Source organism: Myripristis murdjan, chromosome 5 (assembly GCF_902150065.1).
Source record: "Myripristis murdjan chromosome 5, fMyrMur1.1, whole genome shotgun sequence".
In the NCBI taxonomy this organism is placed as follows: domain Eukaryota; kingdom Metazoa; phylum Chordata; class Actinopteri; order Holocentriformes; family Holocentridae; genus Myripristis; species Myripristis murdjan.
In genome coordinates this window covers 32860615-32887789 of record NC_043984.1, presented here as the reverse complement: position 1 = coordinate 32887789, position 27175 = coordinate 32860615, and the positions used below count along the sequence as shown (strand labels likewise).

General features: G+C 42.6%; 3 protein-coding genes across 3 annotated transcripts; 1 reads left to right on the top strand and 2 right to left on the bottom strand.

Moving 5' to 3' along the window:
- Positions 1-312: 312 nt before the first annotated feature.
- Positions 313-14131, bottom strand: LOC115359787 (signal-regulatory protein beta-1-like). Its single transcript, XM_030052417.1, has 7 exons — positions 13829-14131; positions 11513-11851; positions 6494-6826; positions 4718-4837; positions 3622-3969; positions 1759-2076; positions 313-1015 (listed from the first exon to the last, which is right to left on the bottom strand). Exons 1-7 carry the CDS (start codon positions 13890-13892, stop codon positions 681-683), a joined length of 1857 nt encoding a protein of 618 aa, XP_029908277.1. The 5' UTR covers positions 13893-14131; the 3' UTR covers positions 313-680.
- Positions 14132-14221: 90 nt separating this feature from the next.
- tp53rk (TP53 regulating kinase) lies at positions 14222-17526 on the bottom strand. The gene is made up of 2 exons (XM_030052419.1): positions 17265-17526; positions 14222-15222 (listed from the first exon to the last, which is right to left on the bottom strand). The coding sequence occupies exons 1-2, from the start codon at positions 17485-17487 to the stop codon at positions 14747-14749; spliced, it is 699 nt and encodes a 232-aa protein (XP_029908279.1). The 5' UTR covers positions 17488-17526; the 3' UTR covers positions 14222-14746.
- slc2a10 (solute carrier family 2 member 10) lies at positions 15219-27113 on the top strand. The gene is made up of 7 exons (XM_030052418.1): positions 15219-15269; positions 19004-19348; positions 22390-22470; positions 23941-25203; positions 26134-26256; positions 26634-26769; positions 26853-27113. Exons 3-7 carry the CDS (start codon positions 22467-22469, stop codon positions 26956-26958), a joined length of 1632 nt encoding a protein of 543 aa, XP_029908278.1. The 5' UTR covers positions 15219-15269; positions 19004-19348; positions 22390-22466; the 3' UTR covers positions 26959-27113.
- Positions 27114-27175: the final 62 nt, after the last annotated feature.

Sequence of the window (27175 nt, the reverse complement as noted above, 5' to 3'; positions counted from 1 at the left end):
TCATTTTAATTAACAAGCTCCTGTGTTTTAATTAATTCATGGCCATGAGATAAGTGTGCAGTACACTGAAATATTTTTTTCTTCTCATTTCTCTTCTTGCGCTCTGTAGAACCGTCTTTGAATACTGCTGGTTTGACGCTTTTTGGCCCAATGTTGGAGCTCTGCACTGCCCCCTGGAGGTGGCCTCAGATACTCTTGTAGGCTAAACAGTGAAATCACCTGCAGTCTTTGGTTAAAAATTTAAATCCTGCAGACTCAAGGCGAGGACCACATGGTTCAACACCCCAGATTTAGTCCATGTGACGCTGAAACTCCAAGTCGAGTAAACTTTATTGTCATTCATCCACATACAGTATACAGCTGAACGAAATATCATCCCTCACAGACCAAAGTGCTAGAAACAACAAATCAAAAAACAACAAAACAACATCAAAAACAATAATAGACCTGAAACCCAGGATAAAAACAATAAAAAAAATAATAATAAAATAACCGTAACCATAATAATAAAACAAACCTTGGATGAATAATTAAGAGTCAGATCAAAATGATGCATTAGAATCACTTCAGATTTAGATGCACCCACAGACAACCAGTACTGTGCAAATCAATTCTACAATAAAGTCAAACAAGTTGCTCAAAGCAAGCAGTGTAGCTCGATGCTCCACATTGTCTCTGCATCAGTCGGTAACAGTCATGTCGACACGTGGCAGCGTGAAGAGCCTCTCCTCGGGCTCCTTCTGGGCGCTGTGGACGACTCGGCACCTGAACTGGGAGCCGCGGTCGTCCTTGTCGGGCGTCAGTTTGAGAAAACTAAACATAGAGTAAAGGCCGCTGATGTTCAGGCTGGGAGGCGTGTTGAAGACGCCCGAGAGCAGCTCCTCCCCGTCCTTAAACCAAGAGACGGAAACGTCTTCGGGGCAGAAGTCTTTGATGCAGAGGTGAAGAGTGCACTCCTGATTCAGGAGAGGGCAGAGCGGCTCACAGTTGATGAACATCACGTTAGGGGGGGTCCCTGTTGGAAGCAGACACACAGTGCACGGCTTATAAACTATCTGAAGGTGATCTGTACAGCAATGTAGCTCAGTCATTTTGAATTATTAGTCTAAGTTGTGTGAGAAGGTTAGATTCCTCAAAGGGCCTCCACACCAAAAGCATTAAAGGAGGCAAGAGCTGGATCAAACTCTTCAAACGAGGACCCCCAAATCGATGCACATCAGGCCATGAACTGTACTTGATAAGATGTAGTCTCAAGAATCCCCATCTAATAAGATTTAGTCCCTCCATAACTGTCTGTACTGGAGATAAAGCATAAAAAATGGTAGAAAAAAGCCTGTATAAAGAGGTTCAATGAGTCTTCATTGTCTGAAACAACAACCTGATACTGAGGATATTTTGTTATTTCTGTTTTTGGTTGTTTTTCACTCCTTCCCGCTACGTTTCACCCACCAATCGATTGTCTTTATTTTTGTCTTGCTTCCCGGTCATAGTGAACAAATTTAGTAGTGATAGGGAACAGATTTAAACCACAAACAGACACATTTGACAGCTTCAGGAAAAACCAGAGGGAAAACTGAATATTAAATGTGGTACATTTCAATTTTTTTTTCTTTGAATTTATCTAACATACCCCCTTGGAGTGCTAATGTACCTGTAGGTTAGGGTTAGGGTTAGGGATAGGGCTAGTAGATGAAATAATAGAGAAATTAAGACATTCCCTCAAGGACCCCTGTACCCCCAGTTGAGAATCGCTGCTACCTTGCGTGTTGATGTGGTAGAGGACGTCTCTGTAGCCCGGCGCAGGGAAACTGGAGTGGTAAACCCGGCAGGTGTAGACCGCCCTCTCGTCCTCCCTGGCCATGACCAGCTGGATCTTACTCCAGACGCTGTACAGGCCTCTGTGGTCGGAGAAGGGCCCGAAGTGCGTGATGGTGCGGACCTGCTCCCCGTCATTCCTCGACCACTCCAGGTGGACGTCGGCGGGGTAGAAATTCTCCACCCGGCAGCAGAGAACCAGCAGCCGCTCCGCCTTGGGGATCTGAGGGATGCTGGAGATCTGGAGGAAAGACGGCTCCACTGGAGGAAAAAACAATCCAAACATTTACAAGGGATCTGGTGTTTTCCTCCAGAATTTTATTAATTTAGACCATGGAACTCTACTACACTCTGCTGAATGCCATTATAATAATAATGATGAAATATAATCCTGCCTATTTATGAGGAATCAAACCAAAATATCACTTTGGAATCACAGACAACCATATAGAAACAGACCACAGCTGGCAAAAGTATAAGCCAGTGCTCCACATCTTCAATTTGTGGTTTATTGAAGGTAAAAGAGGAGGTAGATAATATCAAAGCTTATAGAAATAATGTCTTTTAATAGATAGATCCTTTATTGTCATTGCACAAAGAATGAAATTTCATTCAGCAGCGATCCAACAGAGCAAGACATAAAACAACATGACATAAAAAGGAAATACACAATAAAAACAGTATGAAAGAAATAAGATTAAGATAACTAAAATCATAAGCAGTTCTAACAGGTCTAATACATTCACCTGCTAGCCTCGAGCTTTGCAGGAAAGCTAGTTAGCATGCTAGTTGACCCTCCCACATCATGAGCACTTTGGTTATGAATGATAGGAATAACTCGCTGATGCACTTGTTTTTCCAATAATATCTCTGGCCTAGGTGCTGTCTGGTCAGGTGTTTTAAGGTTAGACAGGAGGTTAGACTTGGTTAAGTTTAGATGTGGGTTACAGATGGTTAAAGGGTAGCTCAACACTAAATCAGTACTGCCAGAAAGCCTCTGCTGCGCTGCCCTCTAGTGGTTGAAATGTTCAGGTGCGTTGCACTTCTGGCCGCACCCAATCAGTGATGTAGCTGCAGGTACTTTGCCATTGACACCTGCTGAAAAATACCTTTCAACCCCTAGAGGGCAGTGCAGCAGAGGCTTTCTGCTAGTGTTGAATCGCTCTTTAATCTTAGGCAAGGGTTCAGTGTGGTTGACGTTAGGGTGAGGATCTGGGAGACACCTGTGGAAAACCTGTGGCTGATCGCTCTGGTCCAAACTCATAATGGATGATAAAAGCCTCTCTCTACTCAGAAACTTGTGTAGGTTTAGTAAGATAGGGAATGGGAGCTCTGTTGCAGCACACAGGATACACACTTAACTCTACAGAAAAGTCTCCCAATGCACTTGAATTACCTTAAAAGCACTGGAGCACTTCATCTTAATAGCAGCATTTTAGTTCATGTATTATATTTTGTCATGTGAATATTTGTTTGTCTTGCTCACATGATTTTTTAAAGGATAACACAAACCTCTGCTGCACTGCTCTCTAGGGGTTGAATTTTTCAGTTGTCTTGCACTTCTAGCTGCAGCCACTAGATGGTAGTGCAGCAGAAGTTTAATGCTGGTGTTGAGTCACTCTTTAGGTTGTGGATGTTCTTTCTGCCAAGTGAATTTCCATGTGGAAGGGGTCGTAGTCTTGAATCTTGAATCTTGAAACTCTACTCGCTGAGATTTTTTTGTGCGTTCAGATCAGCTCTGCCTCTGCTCATTTCATCCCTCGCTGCATGTGCTGAATTTTTTTTTTTTAAACAAAACAAACTCACCCTTCACTTTCACGGTGGTTTCTCTGGTGATCCTCTTGCCCCTGTAAAACACCACACACCGGTACGTGGTGAGGTCTTCGCTGACAGTCAAGCAGACGGTGAGGACGGACACGTGGTGTCTGCTCTCTGACTGCAGCGTCGTCTGCTCGCTCAGATCCTCAGCCGCCAGCACCGGCTCGGCCTCGGACTGGGTGGGCGACCCCGGGGCCGAGTCTGAACCGGACGCCAGCTTGTACCACTTCACCTTGAGCTCTCTCTGCCCAACCCGTCTGATGGTGCATCTCAGCTCTGTCGGCACGTGGGCGTACACGATGCTGGGTCCCGTGATATCAGAGACGCTGGGCGGGACTGTGGAGAGACGTAGGAACATCATTAGATAGATAGATAGATAGATAGATAGACAGATAGATACTTTATTCATCCCAAAGGAAATTCCTAAGGTTGTGATGCTTCAATTAACCCAAGGTTCGGTTTGTACTGAGGTTTTTGGCTCACAGTTTTGGTTCGGTTTGCTTTATACATTAGGGAGGAAAAAACACTTTCCAGTGTTCTCTGTATTTTGTCTTATTTGCAAAAGTAGCTTTTATTCATGCATAGATTTGGGATGAAATGTGAAAAAATATGAAATCAAATATTCTCTCAAAGGCAAAAGTCTACTTAGACTATTTAAAACAAGCATACAAATACTTTCAGTGTGTTAATTCTTCATCAGCTAAGTGTGTGGTCAGATGGTTCTCATACAGCCGAGGTAACACTGCACTTTGTCATTACGTACGATGAGAGTAAAAATAAAGCAGAATTTCTCCATTCTGATTCTTGAAACATAGACTGGTTTATACTGACAAGGATTAATCTTTAAACCAGATTAAATTGCGATAAAAACATTAAATTATGTAGGGGGTACTTCGCTAAAAAAAAAGTATTTCAAAGGGGGTACATTACTAAAAAAAAGTTTGAGAACCAAAGACTGAATATGTTTGCATTGTTTAAAACAATGAGACTTCAACAATGAAAAAATCACTTTCACCACATATATAAGGTTCAAGGAAGTGAGGAATGCAGAATCACTTTTACATCCGTGACGGTGGAGACGTACCTCTGTTGAAATACCTGCAGACCAACAGCGAGCCTCCAGTGAAGCAGACGACCAGCAGCAGACTGGTGACACTGGTAGCAGCGACCAGTGTGACAGCGTCATACACAGGCTGTGGTGGAGCTGCAAACATTACAGTAACATTATGATGGTCAGAGCTGGATTTTTCAGAACAAAATCAACAATATACACTTTTTATAACAATACATATCAGCTGATGTCTTTACATAAAAACACATTTGCAGTGAGGAATCCTCATATTTGGTAAGAAAATAATAGTAATAACATGTACTGGAGGCTTGATATTTTACAGCTGAGCAATAAACTTCTTAACAATCCATACCACCATCTGTCCAGCTGTGATGCACTGCTCTACCACTCACTGCTTCACAATATATTGTAAACTATGGAGTCTCCTGGATAAACTATTTAATGTCAACATGTAATTTTCTGGAGCTTTAGCACCATCTAGTGGCTATTCCCTCCCTGTCTGCATCTGTGCATGGATTCTAAATGGGAGTTAAAAGATTAACAGCATTTGATTTATCATGTTTAGAGGCGATATTTTTACACAACAACACAGAAAAGGCTTGTAAGTCAAATGTGTAAAGGAGAGCAAGAAGAATCAGATCAAGTAAGAGCCACAGGAAACACAGCAAACATGTGTTTTAGGCTGCAACACATAATGCCCTGCTATTAAGAGTGAAAAGCTGCCATCACCATAACTGTGGATTGACTGGTACTGATCAACAATACTTGTGCCATTGGGTGAAGGACATTTGTACATTAAGTAAGTTATTACCTGTTGTTGCCTCGCTCAAACTCAAAGTGTGGATACTGCTGAAAACTGTGAATTTCCTTCGGGATGAATAAAGTATCTATCTATCTATCTATCTAAATAATTACTTTGCTTCATTGAAAGACAGAGTGCCTTAGTTTCCTCCATGCTTGTCTGTATCGCTTTAGATTCATTCCCTTTAGAGCAAAACTTCCAGGATTTTGTTTCTGCACACAAATTTGGAGGAGCTGCTCAGAGTGGATGTCTTTGTCTTGGCCTTTCTCTTTTGATTTATCTGTTGTTAACCTTGACCCCCATCATCAGATACACATGTATGCAGTATCCCAAAGTGGTATCCCAAATTTTTTTTTTTTTTTTTTTTTTTTTTTTTTAACATATATATATATATATATATATATATATATATATATATATATGTTTTAATTTGCATGTTTCTTTTGTATATTTGTACATGGATTTCAGTTCTAGGACTCCACGGGACATTTTGTATACTATAGTCCTGGTCCAGATCTTATATATAAACCACAAACATGGTATTGATTCTCTTTGGCAGCATCAAAAATACGTTTTTGAATGTGTTTGGATGTTGTGTTTGGTTTTCTTTTTCCAGTTAACGGAGTCTTGAGTGACTGATTTGATTGTAATCATGGACACACCTCCAACACAACTGTGGCATGTTATGTAACTAAAGACTATACTTCAGCTCTGTGTCCCTTGGCAGCTGCTAAGTCTTGAGAACGTCAACTAACTCCCTGAAATAAATCAGTGCAGAGGTGAGAGAGTGTGCACGGGAACTGACTACTTTTATTTCTTTGTTTGGAAATGGATCCTCAGGGACTTCGATTCCCTGAACCACACAAGAGACAAAGCAAGTGGTGTGTTTTTTTGCATTTTGGCCAACATGTACGCTGACACTTATATGTGTGATGAGCCGACACACTGGCCAGCTCTGATGATGATTCCTGACAGTGAAATCTCACCTTGAACTGTGACAGTGACAGTTTTGCTGTACAGGCCGCTGTAGGTTTGGTGTTTGATCTGGCAGCTGATGTGGATCTCTCCGCCTGTCACTGCTGCAGAGTGCACCGTCAAGCCGCTGCGGATGCTGTAGGTGCCGTCGGCGTTCAGAAGGGCCATTTCGGTGCAGACACGGGACAGGTGTGTGGCACTGGCCGGGACGGTGTGTGTGCCGTTTTGGATCTGCCACGTCACGTCCAGTTTCTCTGGGTAGAAGCCTGAAATGTCACACTGCAGAGTCTTCTCCTCGCCTTCTGTCACTGTCGCCTTTTCTGGGAGCGACACAGAGGGCCGAGCTGGGAGGAGAGTTCAGACAAGAGCAGATTTACATTTGGGTCTTTATTCACTTTGATGCGCAGGGTCACAGCAGGGAGGTGCTTTGGATTTATTCTTTTAATCTAGCCCAGAAACCCAATTTTTGCATGAAGGAGAACTTTCACAGTGAAGAGATCTGTGCAATAAAAACACACAAATGCATGATGTGAAAACAAAATCTGTATGTAAATTCTCATAAGAAAAAAAAAAAAAAAAACACGGAATTAAGGGCAGTTAACTAAAAGCCAAGAAAAGCACCAGGATAAAAGACAGTGACACTAACCACTGACCATTAAAAAGGTCAAAAGTAACTTAAAAGAAGTCAAAATCTATTCTTGGGCTTCTAGCTAATGGAGGGTGCAGATCTGACATGGACTGGGTGAATTCAATCATAAATGGATTAGTAATGTAATATAATTCTAATAGTGTTTGTCATTTGAAATCCCAATCAGTTGCTGATTCCAGGTTTTTATTTTTTGTTTGATGACCTTTGCTAAATTCTTGTGAACATGGTCATTAATTTTGACATTGTATATGCCAAACAATTAATCAATTAATGTTTCATCGATAACATCGATGAAAAAATAAAATAGAGTAAAAAAAAACAGAATCAATGGCAGATCTTGGGGGTGGCATGTGGTGGCAGCTGCCCCAGTTTTGCGCAATCTAAAAAAGATGTTGCTGGTTGTAAATTTTTAATGCCAAAACTTTGATGTCCGAGTCCAAGTGAACACAGCATGGTGTGCAGAGACCTGTGGACGAATTCATAAGACTATATGGTACTGCACTTTTTCTCACAGACACATTTCCATTGCTTCATGCAAAATCTGTGAAGAGAGAAAGACCAGCTGTGAGAGTGTAGTACAGTCTTTTGGGCATCGGGGGCAGAGTTGAGCACTTGCCCCAAGCAGATTATACAGCAGCAAATGGGATTAAATGCTACAACATGATCGCTACATTTGATTCAAAACATTAATAAGGCCTATTACAATATGTCACTATTGTCACACAGTCCAATATTCACAAGTTGAAATGAAACTGATGGTTGTAAAATCATAGCAATCACAAACTCGCATTAAGGATGTCTGCGGCTGACTGGTAGCATAACCAGATAGTCCAGTAATTTTAGTCCAAAATTGGGGTCAACCTAGGAGAAATTGCAAGAGAAGCAAACTCAACTGATTTTTGTATCCTAAGTTTGTCCTGAGTGAGGGGGAAAAAAGTCCCAAGGAATCCCATTGGTGGAAAGTTTTGAAAATCACCTCTATATGACCATATAATACCAAAAAAACACCCTTTTTAACACACAGGTGAATGGGGTTCAAAATTTACTTTCAGATATCACTATAAAAATTCACAAGTTGATTACACACACAAAGACAAGAAAAAACGTCAATTACAAGTTCTTTGAATTATTCTGTTTACACACGCATATCACACATTATCTGACAATGACATCACATTTTACAATATATGTATTATTATATTGGTGTTAACAGAGTTTTAGTGTGTAACATGAGGTGAGGCGGCGCTGTGTTGTGGAATTCTCCAAAACATTATGACTCGTTTTAGGACACAGCATTTTATTCTCAATCTCAACTGAAATACTATAAAAATAAAATATTATATATAGCATTACATTAGACTGTCTAAGTTTGAGTGTTTGGAATGTGCTGATTGGAATGTGGAGTCACTGAAAGTGTTTGTGATGTCACAGGGAGATGTGATGTGATGTCATGAAGAACATGATGTCATCAGAGGATGGGGGCACAAAATGAGTAGACGGGCTGCAGATCGCCTCATACCAACTTGCTCAGAGCTGCGTGCAGCACAGTTGAACAATTAGCTGAGCTACCTGCTGTATATTATTGTGAAGGTAAGGAGCTTTTAATCTGAAAAGGTGGTCCATACTTGTATTTCCAGTCAGCTAGACGACTGCAAGGTGCCGCTCACAGGAAAAGCTGAAAAACATCTGTTTTAAATTTCAGTGTTTAACTTGTGTTTGTCTTTTCAAAGTGGACTGGAAACTCTTCCAGCTGTGCTTTTTAAGGGTTTAATTCTATGTGAACATAGAACTGAAATTAATGATTTGGCCCCAGATCAGCCCCATTGTCACTGACAGGTGATCCAGCTGTTTGAGTCACTATTGGATTGACATCTGATATTAATATATATCAGTATTGATATTGGATCAGTGCATCCCTTTGTTTTTCCTCACAGATCTGATGTCTCTGTTTGAACTGTGTTTCTGTCTGTCTGATGTTTGACTCAAGACAGCAGCCACAGTCTTCATGGCGGCAGCTTCCTTGGTAGTTCTTGCTCTGTGAAATAAATTGTGTTTCCACATGAAATGAAATGTGCAATATAAACAAGGTTTTTCTTCCTTGCTTTAGCTAAAACATGGAGGGGCTGCAAGGACAGTCCAAGACCCCTGAGATCTCCAAGACCACTCCGCCCTGCGAGACCGCTGAGACCTTCGCAATGCGCTTTGCTCAAACTAAGATTTTCTGGACTTGGATCCAGGAGCAGCAGGACTCCAGCCAGAACACTCTGATCTCCAAGAGCTTCAACAACCCTGAGACCTCAGAGACCCTTGAGATCTCAGAGACTCCAAACAGATCTGAGACCTCCAAAATCTCCTTCACCCAAGCCAAAAACTTCTGGGCTTGTAGGCTGGACGAGCAGGGCACCTGCCAGAACAGCAAGGCTCCTGTGAAGACTCCTCACAACACTGACACCTCCAAGACCTCCAGCATCCCTGAGACCCTTGAGACCTTTGAGACTCCTGAGACCTCCGAGGCTGAAAAGTGCTTGGCTTGCAGGGAGGAGCAGCAGGACGCCTGCCAGACCTCCAGCAGCCAGCAGGAGCTGAAGGAGCCCAGAGAGGAGGCCCTCCAGAATCCGAAGGAGGAGGCTCTCCTTCAAAAATTGGAGGAGGCCATCCAAAAGAACCAGGAGCTCTCCAGCAAACTGGAGGCTGAGACCAGGGCGAGGGAGTTCTATGAGACACAGAACTCAGGCCTCAAGGAAAAGATCGAGAGGCAAAGGTACATCATCCTCAAACAGAAGACCATGGCCCGGCGGGACATGCACCTGCTGATCAGGGCCAAGAAGGATGAGAAGTGCCTTTTCCAGACCATCGGGAAGCTGGAATCAGTTATCAAGGAGAAGGACTCAGAGATTGGGGAGCTGAAAATAAAGCTGGGTGCAGAGGAGGAGGAGAAGAAGGTCCTCAGCCAGCTTGAAATGCTCCAGAACAAGGATGCAGAAGTGAAGACTGAGCTGAGGGCAGAGGAGAAGGAGGAGGAGAAGGAGGAGCCTGAGGAGGAGAAGGAGGAAGAGAAGAAGGAGGAGGAGGAGAAGGAGGAGCAGAAGGAAGCCCTCCACTGCAGCAAAGCGTCGGGCGTCGACTCTGGAGACCGAGACGAGGAAAAGCCTCGCAAAAAAAACAAGTCCAAGATTCGCATCTGGGTGGGAAGAGTCATCAAATTCCTGACTCCTCGAAGGAGGAGGAGGGAGTAAAACCCCACCCCACCACACCCTACCACACTCACACACACACACACACACACACACACACACACACACACACACACACACACACACACACACACACACACATCCATTAAATGTCAGTCCATTCCCCTTTGCAATCCCCTTTGCTAACCCTAACCCTAACCCCCCCACCCCAAACACAGCATCCTCAACCCCACACCTGCCACACACTACTCCCACCCCCCCCATTCCCACACACACACTATCCACAACCCCACCCCCCCTCAAAAATAAAAAAAATAAAAATAAAAACATAAAAAAAAAAATATTCACAGTCCAAAGTATCAGTTTTTAAACTCTCTGGTTTTTTAAACTCTCTGGATTCAAAGGTTACTATATATATAGTAACCTTTGAATCCACTGAAGTAACCTTTGAATCCACTGTTTAAATATCTGTTCTGGCATTTATTCCTTATATTCCTTATTAGCGCATATCAAACCAGATAATGTGTGATATGCATGTGTAAACAGAATAATTCAAAGAACTTGTAACTGACTTTTTTTCTTGTCTTTGTGTGTGTAATCAACTTGTGAATTTTTATAGTGATATCTGCAAGTAAATTTTGAACCTCTTTCCCCTGTGTGTTAAAAACAGTGTTTTTGGTATTATATGGTCATATAGAGGTGATTTTCAAAACTTTCAACCAATGGGATTCCTTGGGACTTTTTTCCCCCTCACTCAGGACAAACTGAGGATACAAAATCAGCTGAGTTTGCTTCTCTTGCAATTTGTCCTAGGCTTTTTCATAAAATGACTGGACTAAGAGGAAAACCGTTTTTTTTTTTTTTTTTTTGCCCTGATTTCATTCGTCTAAGCTTTTGTGTATCTTCTTAACAACCAGCTGGGCCAGTTTCAGCGCTCTGTGTCGCCCCCTGGAGGTGGCCTTAGATATTCTCATAGTGCTTCCAATCTACTGATCGCAGGACCAAATAAAAGACCTGCACTGCCAGACGAAGAGAAGATGAAAACTGCCTCTCTTTCACTGAGTATCTCTCTGTCAGCGAGGGGATTTCTTGTGAGGAGCTGCACCTTCAACCCAAGTAAATTAAAAGTAAATTTGATGACAGAATAGAATAGAATAGAATAGACAGTGATAGTGAGACAGGTGTACCCAGCACTTCCAGCAGCGTGGCCTCGGTGTGCACGACAGGTGTGATGACCCTGCAGGTGTACAGGCCCTGGTCTCCCACCGTCACGTTGCGCAGCTGCAGGGACGCGTTGCTCCTCTGCAGCTCCAGTCGGTCCACCTGGCAGCCCTCCCTGCTCACGTGCGCGCTCCCGTCCTCCAGGGTGTACACCGTGCGCTTGGCCGCGCGCCTGTCCGCCACGTTCCACTCCACCGTGAACGCGCTCCAGTGCACGAACCTGGAGAGCTTCTCGAACAGGCAGCCGAGGGTCACATCCGAGCCGGACAGCACGCTGAGGGTCCTGGTGGTGTCAGCCCAGGAGCCTGCAACACACACACACACACACACACACACACACACACACACACACACACACACACACACACACACACACAGGGGTCAGGCTACAGTGTGAGGGCCCACGTGGTGTCTGTGCTGGGTGGCGGTGATGAAGAGGAGGATGAAGCAGACACTAAACTTTTAAAGAGGAACTAAACCCCAAACCCAAGTCTGTGTTCGCCTGCCCTCTACTGGTGAACAGCAGGGTGTGCAGTCTCTGGTGGCAGATGATGTCACCAGATGATGTTGAGGTGTCCTTATTATACATTATGACTATACATCTATTCCATATAGATATATACATATTCTCTTATATAGATATTTTGCAGATATTTTTCATGACATATATAGTCTATGCAAAGGTTTTTCTTTTTCTTGTATTCTTTGTATTGATCCACTTTATTTCAATCAGTCCGAATGAGAGGAAACAGTCGGATGGAGACGGATAACTTTCTTGAACAGACTGTACTGCTCTCCCCACTTCATCATCCTCACAGCAGCAGCATGACCTTCATCCTGACTCACATGTCGCTGAACGAACCAATCAGAGGCTAGAAGGAGGCTAAACTCAGGTAAATGTGAGTAAAGCCACTGAGGTAGATTCAGGTTATTCTGACTTGTAGGTGCTGATGTAGCTGTTTAAATTTGTAAATAACTGTGTAGACACAAGTATGCAAATATTTATATGCAGAAACACTGTAAATCTATATAAATTGTAAATTAACTCAAATAGGAATTAACTTCCAAACCTTGCAGAATCAATAAAGTAAATCTATCTAATTATGTTTTTTTTTTCCAGATATGCTGATGGAAGTAGGCTGTGACTGAAGTGTCTCCCTTCCCTCTCAGGTGACACCTGTCACCACAGAGCAGGGGCTCAGGCAGTACTGAGATCTGGGGTTTCTTCACTACTTAATACTAAAGTTTGTCTAAAATAATTGTCTGTCATGAGTCAAGTGAGATTATGTAAAAATGAAAAAAAAAAAAAAAATTACTTGATCTATTATTCCAATAAAGTAACATGGAAAAACATTAATTCTTTTATCACATCATGTTTGTAATGTTTGATATGTGACCTGTGTTTGAATGAGAGTCTTTGGAAGCAGCTTGTCCATAAACACCACTGCAGATGTAATTCACTGAACATGCACTCACAGTTTATGCATTTTTTGTTAATAAACCACAGGTAATGACATTATTCCTCCTTTTATGTTGAATTAACACGTAGCTGTTTGCAGCTTGAAAAAACATCTGAGGGACTCGAGGTCCCTGGGAACATCGCCTGCTGTCTCTGCAGGTGCAATGCAAAGCATCATGGGAGTGAACAGGAGAGGAGGATGTACACATTATCCTGCACCATTTAACTGTTGATTTAACTATTTAACTGTCCAATCATTTTATACAGGTAGAACTTCGCAGTAATCCAATAGAGCAATACCCCTGTTTATATGTGCTATATATAGGTGTACTTTTTACATACTCTGTCTTATTTCTGTATATATTGTTATATATTATTGTAGGATTAATACACATATTTCTAGATAATGCTCATAATGCAGGTACTTTTTTTTTTTTTTTTTACAAATTAGGATTAATGCACATACTTTTTTTTTGGTTACAAATTTCAAATGCACATTTTATATTATATTTGATTTCCTTTTCTATTTCTTGTCATTTCACTTATGCTAATACATATTTTCCTTGAGAATTCAAGCGACTGCAACTGACCCAGTTCCCCGTCTGAGGTTAATAAAACATTTGTGAGTCTGATGCTAAAAAAAAAAGCTTTCACTGACAGAGGAAGCAGGTGTAACGCTGTCACACACAGGCCCTCTCTGAACAGTGAAACCAAACAAACGTCCACACACACCAGGCAAAACTGCGAAAGACAAAACCAGCCGACCTTTGCTCTACTCTGAGAACTTGAAGCTCAGACAACAATGTAATGTTTAAAATCTTACCTCTGCAGTGCAAAACAATAACTATGACTTTGATCATAAATCCCATGTTTCTCCGCTGTGCCATCGGGGTTCAGGTGTGGGTTCGCGTGCTCATGGTGAGAGCCGAGGACGAAGGTAAACTCTGACACGGCAGTTTGTTTCAGGTGAGTCCAGACGGTGCAAACAGCCTCGCTGAGCTCATAAAACGTCACGTGGCTTTGCCTTTGATCAGCCAGGAGAGGTGTGAGGCTTGCAGGCACACTGCGTCCTGTTTGGCCAGATAACTCTGCTAAATCCTTTTTTTATTACAAGGGGAGGTGTATGAAATCACACAGACGTCTGCAATTCAACTGCAAAGTTCAAGTTATGGCTGAGAAATAATTCATTCATCTTGATTCAACTGCATTACAGTGATGAAATGATACTTTTCTATATTTAATTGAACTTATTTAACCGTTTTTCAACTAGGCAAGTAATTAAGAGTAAATTCTTAATGATACTGAGTTACTGTGACGTGCAATTCTGTTGTCTAATAAATAATATAGAGAGATCTTCCATGAAAATTATATCTGAATGTATATCTGAATTATACCGTAAAATTAGTTTTGTTATACTTTATATTACCGTGTAGTTCAGTGAAATGAACAGCAGTTTAGACTACAACATAATTCCTTTTGATTACCATGAAATTCATTTTATTTATATATCCCAGCCCTACTTTAACGTTACAGTCGGGTATTTTTTTTTCCACTCTGGCTGAACATTACAGTGGCTTTCATCACATGATGCCTGATAACAAACAAAAGAACAAACATGCCACCACAGTGAAGGTATTTATTACAAAACATCTTTATCTTATCACGCTGGCTCTAGCTTTTCTTCCGCTCTGCATGATAACAGAAGTTCAGCGGCTCAGTGCCAGCAGAGGCGTGTCCCTCCTCATCCCACCATGGATCTCTTCCTCCCTCTCAGCCGCACCTCGTCCAGTTTCTTGATGACCGCCGGGGACTTCTTGGACGCCGCCGCGTAGCTCTTCAGCAGCTTGTCGAACAGCGCCTCGGTGTTGGGGTGGGTGCTGAGGAAGGCCTTCTCCAGCACGTACAGGTCCACGCCCTTGTCCTCGGGCAGGGCGGAGATGTAGCTCAGGCCGAAGTCGATGAGCACCAGGTCGGACGCGCCGCTCCTCAGCAGCATGTTGGACGTGGTCAGGTCTCCGTGGATCACGTCCTCGTCGTGCATCCGCGCCAGGATTTGCCCCATCCCGTCGGCCAGCGGCTCCAGCTCCCGCTCCGGGTTCGGGTGGGTCTCCTGCGTGGAGGCGATGTGGTCGCGCACCGTCACCGAACCCACGATCTCCTCCAGGAAGATGCAGTGGGAGGTGTAATCCACGAAGTAGACCACCGGGGCTGAGATGCCTGAGGAGGACAGAGACACAGATTCACCTGACTGGCTGGCTGACGTGGTGGGCAACAAACATAAGGTTACCTCACAACTAATATTGTAAAACTGACAGCTGTAAAAAAAGAAAAATAGCATTTAAATGTTAAAGGAAACTCCCATCTGATTCTCTCACTGTTAAGGGAACACAAGATTTTGAGCAAAATACTCCTTTTCCCAGACTGAGACAAGATGTTATGGGTAGCATTTTGTGTTAGCTTAGCATAAAGACTTGAAGTCTATGGGAGTCATTAGCCTAGCTCCATCAAAGTGAATAAATACCAAATACATTTGATACACTGCGTAAATAAGCCAGCTTCAGCATGACTGTAAGGTTTCTTTTTTTCCACTTTGAAAGACTTAGGCTAATGACTCTCATAGACTTCAAGTATTTATGCTAAGCTAACATGAAATGCTAACCCATAGGAACCAAACCACTGGACGTACAGAGGAGTGTTCCTTCACATCTCCTCAGTCTGTGATTTTTAATGCATTTCAGGAGTAATTTTGTGATAAAGTGATTTACTTTTTCATTGTCGGCCTTTGCCACAACTTGCCTCATCTACTTCCACTTCTTCTATTTCTGATTTCCTACATTTCCCAGAATGCCTTTCAACAAACCCCAGAGGAGGTGTGAACTTTGGAGTTTTACATGCAGATATAGAGAGTGATAGTGATACTGAGAGCAATAAAGTGAGAATTTGCCAGGTGAGAAAAGTAAGTCACCCCTTTTCTCAACACCTGCCCTGTTGCTGCACTGCATTCTGGTCTATTGAGGCTGTGTGATATTTATTTGAGAAACGTGTATTACTGCTGCAAATGCTAGCAGTAATACAGATTATACTGCTATTGGATGGATTAAAATCACAGAAGATGAAAATATGAGACAGTGTAAAGGGATTGTGCAACAGCATGAAGGGTAGGAGCGTCTCGACATCCAGACAGGCTCCATTCATCTAGCACAGACATGGGCAACAGGCGGCCCGTGGACCACATGCGGCCCGCTGACGTTCATTTTGTGGACCGCCGGGGTGAATTTCAAATTTTGAACAGAAATGATCGACTTTGTCATTTATTTTAAAAAGGTCACTGCTTTCATTTTGGCCACTAGGTGAGGAGTCATGGGGCTTGATGTTCCTGCCTGCAGATCAGTCTCAAACCTCAGGCGTCTACGTAACGTCTCGACCCAAGTCTTGTCAGCAGAGGTCAGAGGTCATGGTGTGAGATCGCCACCCATTTTGTGATGTGCAGACCGAAAGACGCCATGAGCACAACATTTTTTTAGAATGGAAAGCGTGTTTCAGCACAAATGGGAGACTGATCAGTGATGAAAGAACTTTACAGGAACCAGCAGTAAAAGAGCTTCTATAGAGACAAATATGAAAAATACACCGGTGCTGCAAGACTTGCCGTCATTAAAAATCTTAATTGAAACGTAAATAAGCAGCAGAGCCTTTTCAAAAAAGCTACAACACAAAATGTGAGTGTCAGTGTGTGTGACAGAGGGTTGCTGTGTGTGGCCCCTCATCACAAAACTATCCTGTCGCCTTTATTCCCATAAAAGTTGCCCATCCCTGATCTGGAAATATGCACTCAAATTATGAGCGCTGTTTCTGATTGGCTCTCTTGTTTGGATTTGCCCCGCCTCTCATCTGTCAATCAAGTCAAAAGCCTTGAACCAGCCTGCAGAGCTGCCTGTCAACTCATTATGACAGGACTTTTCAGCTTTACAGCCCACTTTAAAACATCTGTCAGAAAAGTAACCCTAATGTAATAAGTTGCATTACTTTGATGAAGTTAAAATAGTCAGTTATTACATTTTAACTGAGTATTTAGCGATTTGTAACCTGTTACATTTCAGAAGTAACCCTCCCAACACTGCTCCGACGTTTCATCAGATAATTTCGTCTCATTTCTTGAAGTTAAATTCCAGGTGTGTTTCTGAGCGGTTTGGCCCACAGGCTGGCGGCTGTGTGACTGTAGGTGAATCCGTGTTTGTGTCCGGAGCGGCTGGACTTGCCTGCCTTCCTGCAGCGGAGGATGGAGCGGACCTCCTGCACGGTCCTGCGGTGCGTCAGCCTCTCGTCCAGCACCGGGTGTCGGTAGCGCTTCGGGAACCTCTGCTTCACGACGGCCGGCCGCCCGAGGAACACGGCCCGGTACAGCCGAGCCTCCGCGCCCTGCTTCAGCAGCTCCGCCTGCCTGAGCAGCTCCGCGGCTGCCATACTGCTCTCCTCTGCCATGTTTACTTCCGCCCGCTTCCTCGTTCTTCCCGAGCCACAGCTTCCTCCGGTCTGTGTTCAGGTGCTGCCACCTAGCGTCCGTCAGAGATACAGGGGAAAATGGCACCCAGGCTTGGAGGAACAGTTTGAGATGTGATGTTGTTTGTGAAGTAAATGAGATTTTTTTTTCCATTTGCTGGCCATATAGGTTGACTCTCAAATATGATTTAGTGAGCTGTACTAAAAGAAAGCAGGATGTATTATCAGGAATACCCAGTTTTCCCTTTTACCCAATTTCCCCTCGGCGATCAATAAAGTATCTCTGATCCAGATTCTGATAGACTTCCATTTTTCTCCCAATATTTTTATGTTATTTTATTTTATTATTTCTCTTCTACTGCCTTTTTGTCTCCTTTACCATCTTTATTGTTCAACATCCTTCCGTTTTCTCTCTTCTGTATTTTGTATCTTTTGTTTTCCTGTTTTAACTTTTTTTTTTTTCTTTTTCTTGATTTTACCTTCATTTTGTCTCTGCTCTTGTTTGGCCACTCTGCTCAGCTTTCTGCTCTTATTTTGCTTTCTGAATATTGCTGTGTCTGTCAAAGCACTGTGTTTTTAAAGCTGCGATATAAATAAAGCCTATTATTTTAATTATATTATAAATTCCATCTATTTGTCAGAGATCCTACCATATTTCATTTATTTTCATAAGATCAGTCCCTTCATAGCAGCAATTACAATTAGTAGCTCCTAGAAATAGTATATACTGCTATAACTATTACTAATTTATTTGTTTGTCTGTCTGTTTGTTTGTTTAATTCAATTTAATTTCTTCTTTTGGTAAGATTTTATTTACTAGCCCATAAAGAGTTCTTACCTACAGCACCCACTACTACTATTCCTACTACAGCTGACACTAAACAACTACTAAAAGGCATGCTGCTACATTTTCTACTACTATCTCTTTATTTGTTTCTCTCACTGTATTGTTTCCCTTGTCGAGGGTATTTGTCTGTCAAATGAACCCGATATAATTAACTTAAATAAATAAATAAAAAAAAAATCCTAGTTCTGCTGCTATTAATGCTACTATTACCTGGAGGGTCAAACACCGTGAGTTAAAAGACTGAATAACTTTATTTATTTTACAATTTAACTGTGTAATAATTTATACCTGTAGGACTTTACAACAGTTCAACAGTGTAATATCCCTGTGCAGATGTGGTGTATACAGGTATACCTTTTACATGTGCTCAATTTCTTATTTCTGTATTTATTGTTGTAGTATTTTGTAGGATTAATGCACATATTTATACATGATGCACATACTTTTTTACAACCTGGATTAATGCATAAGTGGGATTAATGCACATATTTATACATGGAGCACATACCTTTTTCCTACAAATTCTAATGCACATATTTTTCTTATTTCTTATGTCTATCCCCAGTTTCCCCTTGGGGATCAATGAAGCATTCCTGAATCTGATTCTGATTATTACTACCTGCTGCATGTCGTGTTGACTCTGGCCTGCAGGGGGCGTCTCTCTGTGGAAGTTGCCTGTGCGGGACAGCTGGGAGGTAGTCATGCTCTGGCGTCAAAACACCCAAAACTAAATTTTCTCTCTCCTGCAACTTGAGCCGCCGCTGCCACGTCACTGCGACTTCCTGGAGAAAGCAGCAGCCCGGAGCATCCGCATACTGCGAGTCTGCCTCTGAAGAAAAAAAAAAAAAAAACTTTCACACTTTTTCATTGAGAAACTTCTCCAAACTGAGGCTTCAGATTTGGGAGCCGATGGAGCAAACTGCATCTGCCTGCCCCGTTATGACCGCAGCCTCCATGCCGCCGCGCTCTGGAAGCCGCCCGGCCGCCTGAACTACGGTAACTATCTCTCTCTTTAAATGTGCACAAAAAAATCTAATGTTTACTGTGTGTTATGTAACCGGTGACTTATTCATAACTGATCAGGCGAAGAGCTTTTTAACTTTTAAATGTTATGATACATGGGGGAAAAAAATAGCTGTGCCACTATGGCCGGTTTTAAAGGAACATTCCTGCGAAAAGAAGTACAGTAAGTCCATTAAAACACATTCACATATCAAACTGTAAGATCCAATGTGGAATATTATAGGAATATAGTCCAATTATGGGAAAGGGTGCTTATAATATTGCATTATATAATAATATAAGCACTTTACAGGGATGTACATCATTGATGCTTCATTGCAGTCCAATTGACTGGAAGTGATTCATCCAAAAGCCTGAAAAAAAATTTTTTAAATTAAAGTTAAAACTACAGCAAGTGTTGCTGTTAGTATATGTAATGAGTTTGTGGACAACGAAACAAAGACAGAGCTTGTATTCCAGCAGATTGTCTGAGTTTAAAGGCGTCAAATGAGCTATATTCTTAAATGCAGTGAGTTCTGAATCATCATTTTTCTCAAGCCGTTCTCTGTGGAGGAACCGGCCCGATGGAGAGGAATTAAAACTTTTTACTGGCATCTGACTTTGAGAGAAAAAAAACTGTTCATGCCTGCAAACTGTGACCACAGATGCTCTCTATAATGTAGGTTTGAGGTGTGACTTTAAAGTGACTCTCCTTGTCTCCATGTTTGACCTCTTTTCCGTCAAGTTTCAGTTTGTATACTGCAGGTCAGAGGTGGAAAAAGTACCGAAACCTTCAAAGCAAGCAGAAGTCATTTAGTTAACCTTGCTGAACTTTTAGAAGAAATGTAATTCTAAAATGATGAAAGCACAGAGTTCACATTAGATTAGTTTGGGAGTGGGGAAAAAGGAGAATTGACAAAATAAAGGTGACACAGTTGTTTGATGAGGGTTGGACTAGTGACTGAAGTTAAAGGAGGTTTTATTGTGAGGGGAGGAGAGCTGGAGTGATGACCGGGCAGAGCAAAGGAGAGGAACAGGCGTGGTCCAAACTTGGGCGGGGGTCTGTCGACGAGACACAGGGACTGCAGGGAGAAGATGCAGGGCTCAGGATTCATCACACACACACACACACACGCGCGCGCACACACACACACACACACACACACACACACGCTTGACTTGGAGTGCAGTGGACTGACTGGTCATCCGGTTATTTGTAGAGGACCGATTATGGTGATGGCATGCAGCTGGTGTGACCTCAATGCACCTCTCTTCTTCACACACACACGATCACAGTCACACACACAGGAGAGAGAGAGAGAGAGAGAGAGAGACTGGAGGACTGACAACATGTGAGGAAGAGGAGGGAGTGTCGGAGGAGGCAGCAGTGGAAGATGTACGACCGTGTATCAGTGCCACTGGAGGGAAAGAAAAATTATGGAGCCACGGGAGGAAGAGAATTTCCAAGATTAAAGTCACAAATTTACAAGAAAAAAACTCACAAATTTATGAGGAAAAAAATCAAAAATTCTGAGATTGTAAAGTCACAAATTTGCAAGAAAAAAAAAACTAGAAAAAATAATTTTTCTTAATTTTTTTTTTTTTTTTTTTTTGGTCAAGGAACCACATGGCTTCACTCTGCTGCAGCTCGCTGTGCATCACCCCTGCATCAAATTCTGCTTTACAGTGGGATTTAGGAACAAAGAAATCCTGCTGATTTTAGCCCAGAATCACAAGATTGTTTTCTTCTGAATCGGCCCAAGTCATGGCAACGTCTCTTCAAAGTCCAAATGCTGATGAGATTGTAAGATTGTAATTCTGGACTCAAACCACCAGGATTTCCTTCTCACTAAATCCCTAAATGTTACTAAAATTATTTTTGCATTTTTTCTCATAAATTTGTGAGTTTTTTCTCAGAAAGTTACGACACTAATCTTAAAATTTCTGAGTTTTTTCCTCACAAATTTGTGACTTTAGAATCTCAGAATTTTTATTTTTTTTCATGAATTTGTAATTTTTTTTCTCATAAATTTACCACTTTAATATCAGACAATATCCGAGTTTTTTTTTCTTTTAAATTTTCTCAGTTTTTTTCTCAGAATATAACCCCTGTTCCCCCAGCTTTGTAAATTTTTTTCCCCATATAATGGCCCTAATACGCCTCCGTAAAGATGCAACATAAAGGCTACGTTCACACAGCAGCTGAAAGTGACCCAACTCTGATTTTTTCTCAGATCTGATCTCTTTGCCTGAACTGTTCACGTTCATCTTCGTGTTAACAGATCTCTGCTGTAAGCCCACACGGTCACATTTATAACAAGCACATGCTAATAAATAATGTCACTGACACAACAGTCCATCATCACTGTGCATTAAACAGTGATGCAGGCATTCATCTCTTGAGTTTTTTGCTGCGATATCAGTGGTGTGGTGGCATTTTGTGCTCTTTATAATATATTTGGTATATGAAGTCACAAAATAACCCTATGAATGTCTCTGTTCTGGAATGCTATTAAATATTTCCAACTGCATGTGAAGTGGACATTGTGCAGGAGTCTTTTGCTTTGTACTTGTGTTAAAGTAAAATTACTGACGGAAAATGCTCAAAAAAGTACAAAATACACACAAACACAAATCTAATCAAATAAGAGTGAAAGCTGACATTGACACCGTGGGCCTGGAGGTTGAGTTTTTCTGTTTTTTCAGGCAGAGTCGCCACATTCCTCACTGCTCTGCCACTATCAGCCGATTAAACCTCCTCCGTCCCTGTGAGGTGAAACAAGACGGCCAATCTCTACAGGGCGCCGCGTTTCGCTGAGCCCATCTCAAGTGGGCTCCTTAATTAAATCATGACAATCAACAAGGTGGTTGTCATGGTTACGTGGCCGCGATGGGCTCTTGTGGGCTCCCTTGTTTTGTGTTGGACAGCAGGCTCTGTGTGAACCCCGGAGCCAGACCTCAGGACCTGCAAATCTTCATGTTTTCACTGTTTTGTTTTGTTTTGTTTTGTTTTGTTTTTTCCTTTTCTGTTGCAGAGGATGTTTGCTAAGAAATTAACCTGGACCTGCGTGGCCTGACTGAAATGTGCATACTTGGAAAAGAGACATAAGCAATGGGTAAGTTATTTTTATTATTTTCACATTCCGAAACTATTTTGTGAGGGTAACTCACTAAATGTGAGTGTAAACTGTTTTAAAATGATGTAGCCTGAGTTCAGCTGCATCATACTGTGTTAATAGTTGCATTTTTTTTTTTTGGTTGGAAAAAAAAAAAAGACAGCCAGTATTATTTGGTATCTCTGAATATTTTAATTTTCTTACCAACGTTTCAGCATTTCTCTTAGTATCTTATTTTTTTAAAAAAGCCTGTCTGAAGCTGAATTTTCTCCACTGAAACTCAGACTAATGACATTTTCTTAACATTAGCTTTTCTATAAAACATCACACCTGCTCACACGCTGTAAAACTACAGGATACATTCAGGCTTTGAATGAAAGATTAAAGTGCATTACTGAGCAACTGAATGAATGGATGAAATAGATACCATAAGGGAATATCATGGTAATAACATGATAAAAGTACTGAGATTCAGAATGATTCGTTTGGGGTTTTATCGGCCTCATTTGCATATTTGTTAATGGACTCTGCACATCAAACACAGATCTGAAGGGCAGCTGCACACCAGCTGGAGCGACGAATCTCCATTATTCACTTGGAAAACACAGCTCTGACTTAATGAGTCCAACCAAAACTCACCATGTTCACAAAATCATCGATTCATAAATTGTTAAAATATGTTCATATATCTTAATATTTGCGGGAGCCGTTAACCAGCCGATGAAATGGGCTGCACTGCAGTTGATGCACTCACAAAAAGCCATTTGCAATTTTCTTGAACTGAGATGCAGCAACTTGAGCAAAAGACACAGAACAAACACCCCTGAAGTGTGAATTTTTCAGTTTTTGTTGACATAAATGCAAATGCAAAGAAATAAATTTAATTTCTTTTTTCTTCAGCCTATCACATGAGAGTATCTTGACCTAATGGTGCACCATTTGCCAACAATTATCAGATCTGTCATTTTTCTAATGTCCTCTCTTTAGTTTTTATGAGGGTTTGAGTCAGGGCTGCAAATTAATTGATTAACCATTAGACAACAAAATGTGGAAAACAAAACCACAATGCTATAATAAATTATCAGGATCTGAATAGAGCAAAGGAAGCAAATCTTAGCATCTTAGTGAAGCTGGGATGAGCCCATACTAGGAATTTTTTTTGATAAATGACTAAAATAATTGATTAATGAAATTATTAACTCATCAGTCAGGGGGTAAAGATGCCTGCACTAGTTTAAAATCCAAACATATATTCTCTTTAGCCAACGTGAACAGTTTTCTTCGTATCAAAATCTTTACCATTCTAGCTTCAAATCACCAAAATTACACAACCCACTTTCACATCAGCGTTTCAACCCCGCTGATCTTAACAGTGTCAGCGTGAATAAATTCCCTTTTGGAGAACATTATTTCAGTGTGCAGGAACCTGCTGTTCAAATAGTGACCATCTGAATGGTTCCTCCTCCCCAGGTTGCTCCACCCTGTCACTGGCCAGCGTGGTGTCCACTCTGGGAGGCCTGGTCTTCGGTTATGAGTTGGGCATCATCTCAGGCGCCCTGCTGCAGCTCCGGGCCGAGTTCAGGCTGTCGTGTGTCCAGCAGGAGGCGCTGGTCAGTGCCTTGCTCATTGGAGCCCTGCTGGCCTCGGCTGTGGGCGGCTGCCTGATCGACCGCTACGGCCGCAGGAGCTCCATCCTCCTCAGCAACGTCCTGATCCTCACCGGCAGCCTGGTGCTGCTGGGCAGCTCGTACCCGGCGCTGGTGGTGGGCAGGATCACGGTGGGCTTCGCCATGTGCATATCCTCCATGTCCTGCTGCATCTTCGTGTCTGAGATGGTCGCCGCCAACCGCAGGGGCCTGCTAGTCACTCTGTATGAGGCTGGGATCACCGTGGGCATCCTGGCAGCCTACGCTATGAACTACGTCCTGTCTGATACCAAAGGAGGGTGGAGGTACATGTTTGGATTGGCTGTAGTGCCCACGTTGGTTCAGCTGGCCTCCATAAGGTTCCTTCCGTCCAGTACCAGGGAATCATCAAGCCAAAGGCACTGTGGGCGACCTGAGGAAGACCTGACGAGCTCCACCGGAGGTCCAGACGAAGCAGAGAGCTCAGGCAGAGGCAGACAGGTGCAGTACGGCGTCCTGTACCTGTTCCAGCGTAAAGACAACATGAGGACCAGGACGGCCATTGGGCTCGGCCTGGTGATCTTCCAGCAGCTCACGGGCCAGCCCAACGTCCTCTTCTACGCCTCCACCATCTTCCACTCGGTGGGCTTTCAGAGCGACGCCTCGGCCGTGTTGGCGTCCGTGGGCCTGGGGCTGGTCAAAGTGATCGCCACCGTGATCTCCATGGTGTTTGCCGACAGGGCGGGCAGGAGGCCTCTGCTCATCGGCGGATGCTCCGTCATGGCAGTGTGCCTGATAACCATCGGGTTTCTCAGCGGACACTCGGTGCTCAGTGCCGAGAGGCCGTGCGGTTCAGAGGACTTCATCGCCAACACGACTTCTCTACCTCGCACAACTCTGGACAATCAGTCGGTTCTCGACGCAGCTCTTGAAGAAAGCCACAGACTCCTCAATAAGAACCAAATCGGAGACGTGGCTGAGCCTTTCAAAAATGCCAGCAGCTCCTCTCTGGCGTCCCCTCCAGCCGTCCAGGGATCAGCGGTGAACTGGATCATTCTCGTCTGTATGATGTTTGTCGTCAGTGCGTACTCCGTTGGATTTGGACCAAGTTCGTATTTCTCCTTGAAATGGGTCATTTTACAGTTGAAAGAGCCAGAACTGACTGGTCTTTTCATTTTACAGCTGTGCATGTTTGGTATATTTAAACTTTTACGTAGGGCTGCAGCTAACGATTATTCTCATTGTTGAGTAATGTATTATTTTGTCGATCAATCATTTAGTCTGTGAGGTGTCAAAAATAATGATAAATGCTCATTTTAAGTTAGCAGAGCCCAAAGTGATGTCTTAAACTTGCTCCAATAGTCTGATCAGCAAGCGAAAAAAGACAAAGTATTTTATCATGAGATTGAGAACAGAGAAAAGGAAGACAATCTTAGTGTCTTAATGAAGCTGCAATCAGCAAATGTTTTGTCAGTTTTACTTGATAAATGACTAACAAATTACTGATGTCTGAAACTATAATCGATTCATCGGCTAATCACCTCAGCACTTGTTTTATGTCAAAATACTCCGATCTGATCAGCCTAGACTGCAATGTGTGGCTGCCGCAATCTTTCATCTCCAATAATTGAGATGCTGTAAACGATTTATCATCTGTCCAAATTAACTTGTAAGTGTTGGATATGGACAGATGAACTGAATCTTAATGTCATGTTCACTTCCTCTTAAGTGAAAGATGAGGGCAGCATCTCATTGCTTCACCTCATAAATTTAAAATAAAGCACAAACTGCACTAGATGCCACAGTGTACAGTAAATATATCAGATCATTTTGATTTTTATTACTTTTAACATCTGTGGATTCCCTTTTAGGTTTTCCTGCAAATGAATCCCGCATCTTATTTGCAGTTACCACAAAGCAAAAGACCTCAAATGACCATACAGCATTTGTGTGTAGCTTTAACCCCACCACAGTAACACTTTATGTTAAATAACTTTTCCCTGGGACACATGTTGCCGCTGTGTTTGTCTCTGAGCAGTGACCTGGCTCGTCCTGAGCGAGATTTTCCCCTCGGCTGTCAGAGGAAGAGCGTTCGCCTTCACCAACTGCTTCAACTGGGCTGCCAACCTGCTGGTCACCTTCTCTTTCCTGAACGTCGTCGGTGAGTTTTAGGCCTTGTAATCCAAGCCTCGTGTGTTTTCATTGTGATCACAACCAAATCGGAATCAACAGATCAAACCCTGCCGGATATTTGACGAGAAATATTTGAGGACTAAAAGCCATACAGGAGCTTGTACTTGATTGTGTTTACTATTTGATGCATCAGAATGCCTGCAGCAAATTTAAGCCTTTAAAGACTTTTTTTTTACTGCTACCTGGAGCAGAAACGACAAAGAAACAAATCCGGCAAGACCAGTCTGAGTAGTTAATGAGGTGGTGACCTATTATGTGGAGCTATGTGAGCAATGTAAAGTATTTTCAACCCTCTGAGGTAGTGGCAGGTCAAATCATGCTCGCTGGATTGTGTTTTACCCGCAGATGTCATCGGCCTGTCGGGGACTTTCCTCCTATACGGACTGACAGCTGTGGCCGCTGTGGTTTTCTTCTACTTCATGTTGCCAGAGACCAAGGGGAAGTCTCTGGAGGAAATAGACAAGGAGCTGTGTTTAAACAGGTAGCGTCTCCACTCTGCTTCACCCTGATAAACTGATTTATTCAAGCCTTTGAGACGATGTGTGTGTGCGTGTGCGTTTGCAGGATGCAGCACAGCGAGGAATGCTGCAGCGTCATCAGCCGGCGGTTGACCTCCCTTCAGTACCAGAGAGTTCACTGTCAGCTCAGCACCTCGGGCTGCAGCAATTAATGTGCTCCTTCACGTTTACTTTACAACAGTTTCCCAAAGGATATCTGAATTATTTTTTACACACTATGGAGTGAGAATGCTGTAACAGAACAAGGTGGACGATCCATATGTGCATCTCGATGGGTAGATGTGCAATTACTGCACTTATAATACAAAGATGTAAACAAAATGTCAATAAATCATTTTTTTTAAGTCTTTGTAAGTATACTGTGATGAC

Coding starts and splice junctions, on each gene's coding strand:
- LOC115359787 (XM_030052417.1), bottom strand. CDS start 13,892: ATGGCACAGCGGAGAAACATGGGATTTATGATCAAAGTCATAGTTATT. Junction 11,852..13,828: donor TATTGTTTTGCACTGCAGAG/GTAAGATTTTAA, acceptor TGTGTGTTGCAG/GCTCCTGGGCTGACACCACC. Junction 6,827..11,512: donor CACGCTGCTGGAAGTGCTGG/GTACACCTGTCT, acceptor CTCTCCTCCCAG/CTCGGCCCTCTGTGTCGCTC.
- tp53rk (XM_030052419.1), bottom strand. CDS start 17,487: ATGGCAGAGGAGAGCAGTATGGCAGCCGCGGAGCTGCTCAGGCAGGCG. Junction 15,223..17,264: donor CCTCCGCTGCAGGAAGGCAG/GCAAGTCCAGCC, acceptor TGTCCTCCTCAG/GCATCTCAGCCCCGGTGGTC.
- slc2a10 (XM_030052418.1), top strand. Junction 25,204..26,133: donor CTCCGTTGGATTTGGACCAA/GTTCGTATTTCT, acceptor GTCTCTGAGCAG/TGACCTGGCTCGTCCTGAGC. Junction 26,770..26,852: donor AAGGAGCTGTGTTTAAACAG/GTAGCGTCTCCA, acceptor GTGCGTTTGCAG/GATGCAGCACAGCGAGGAAT.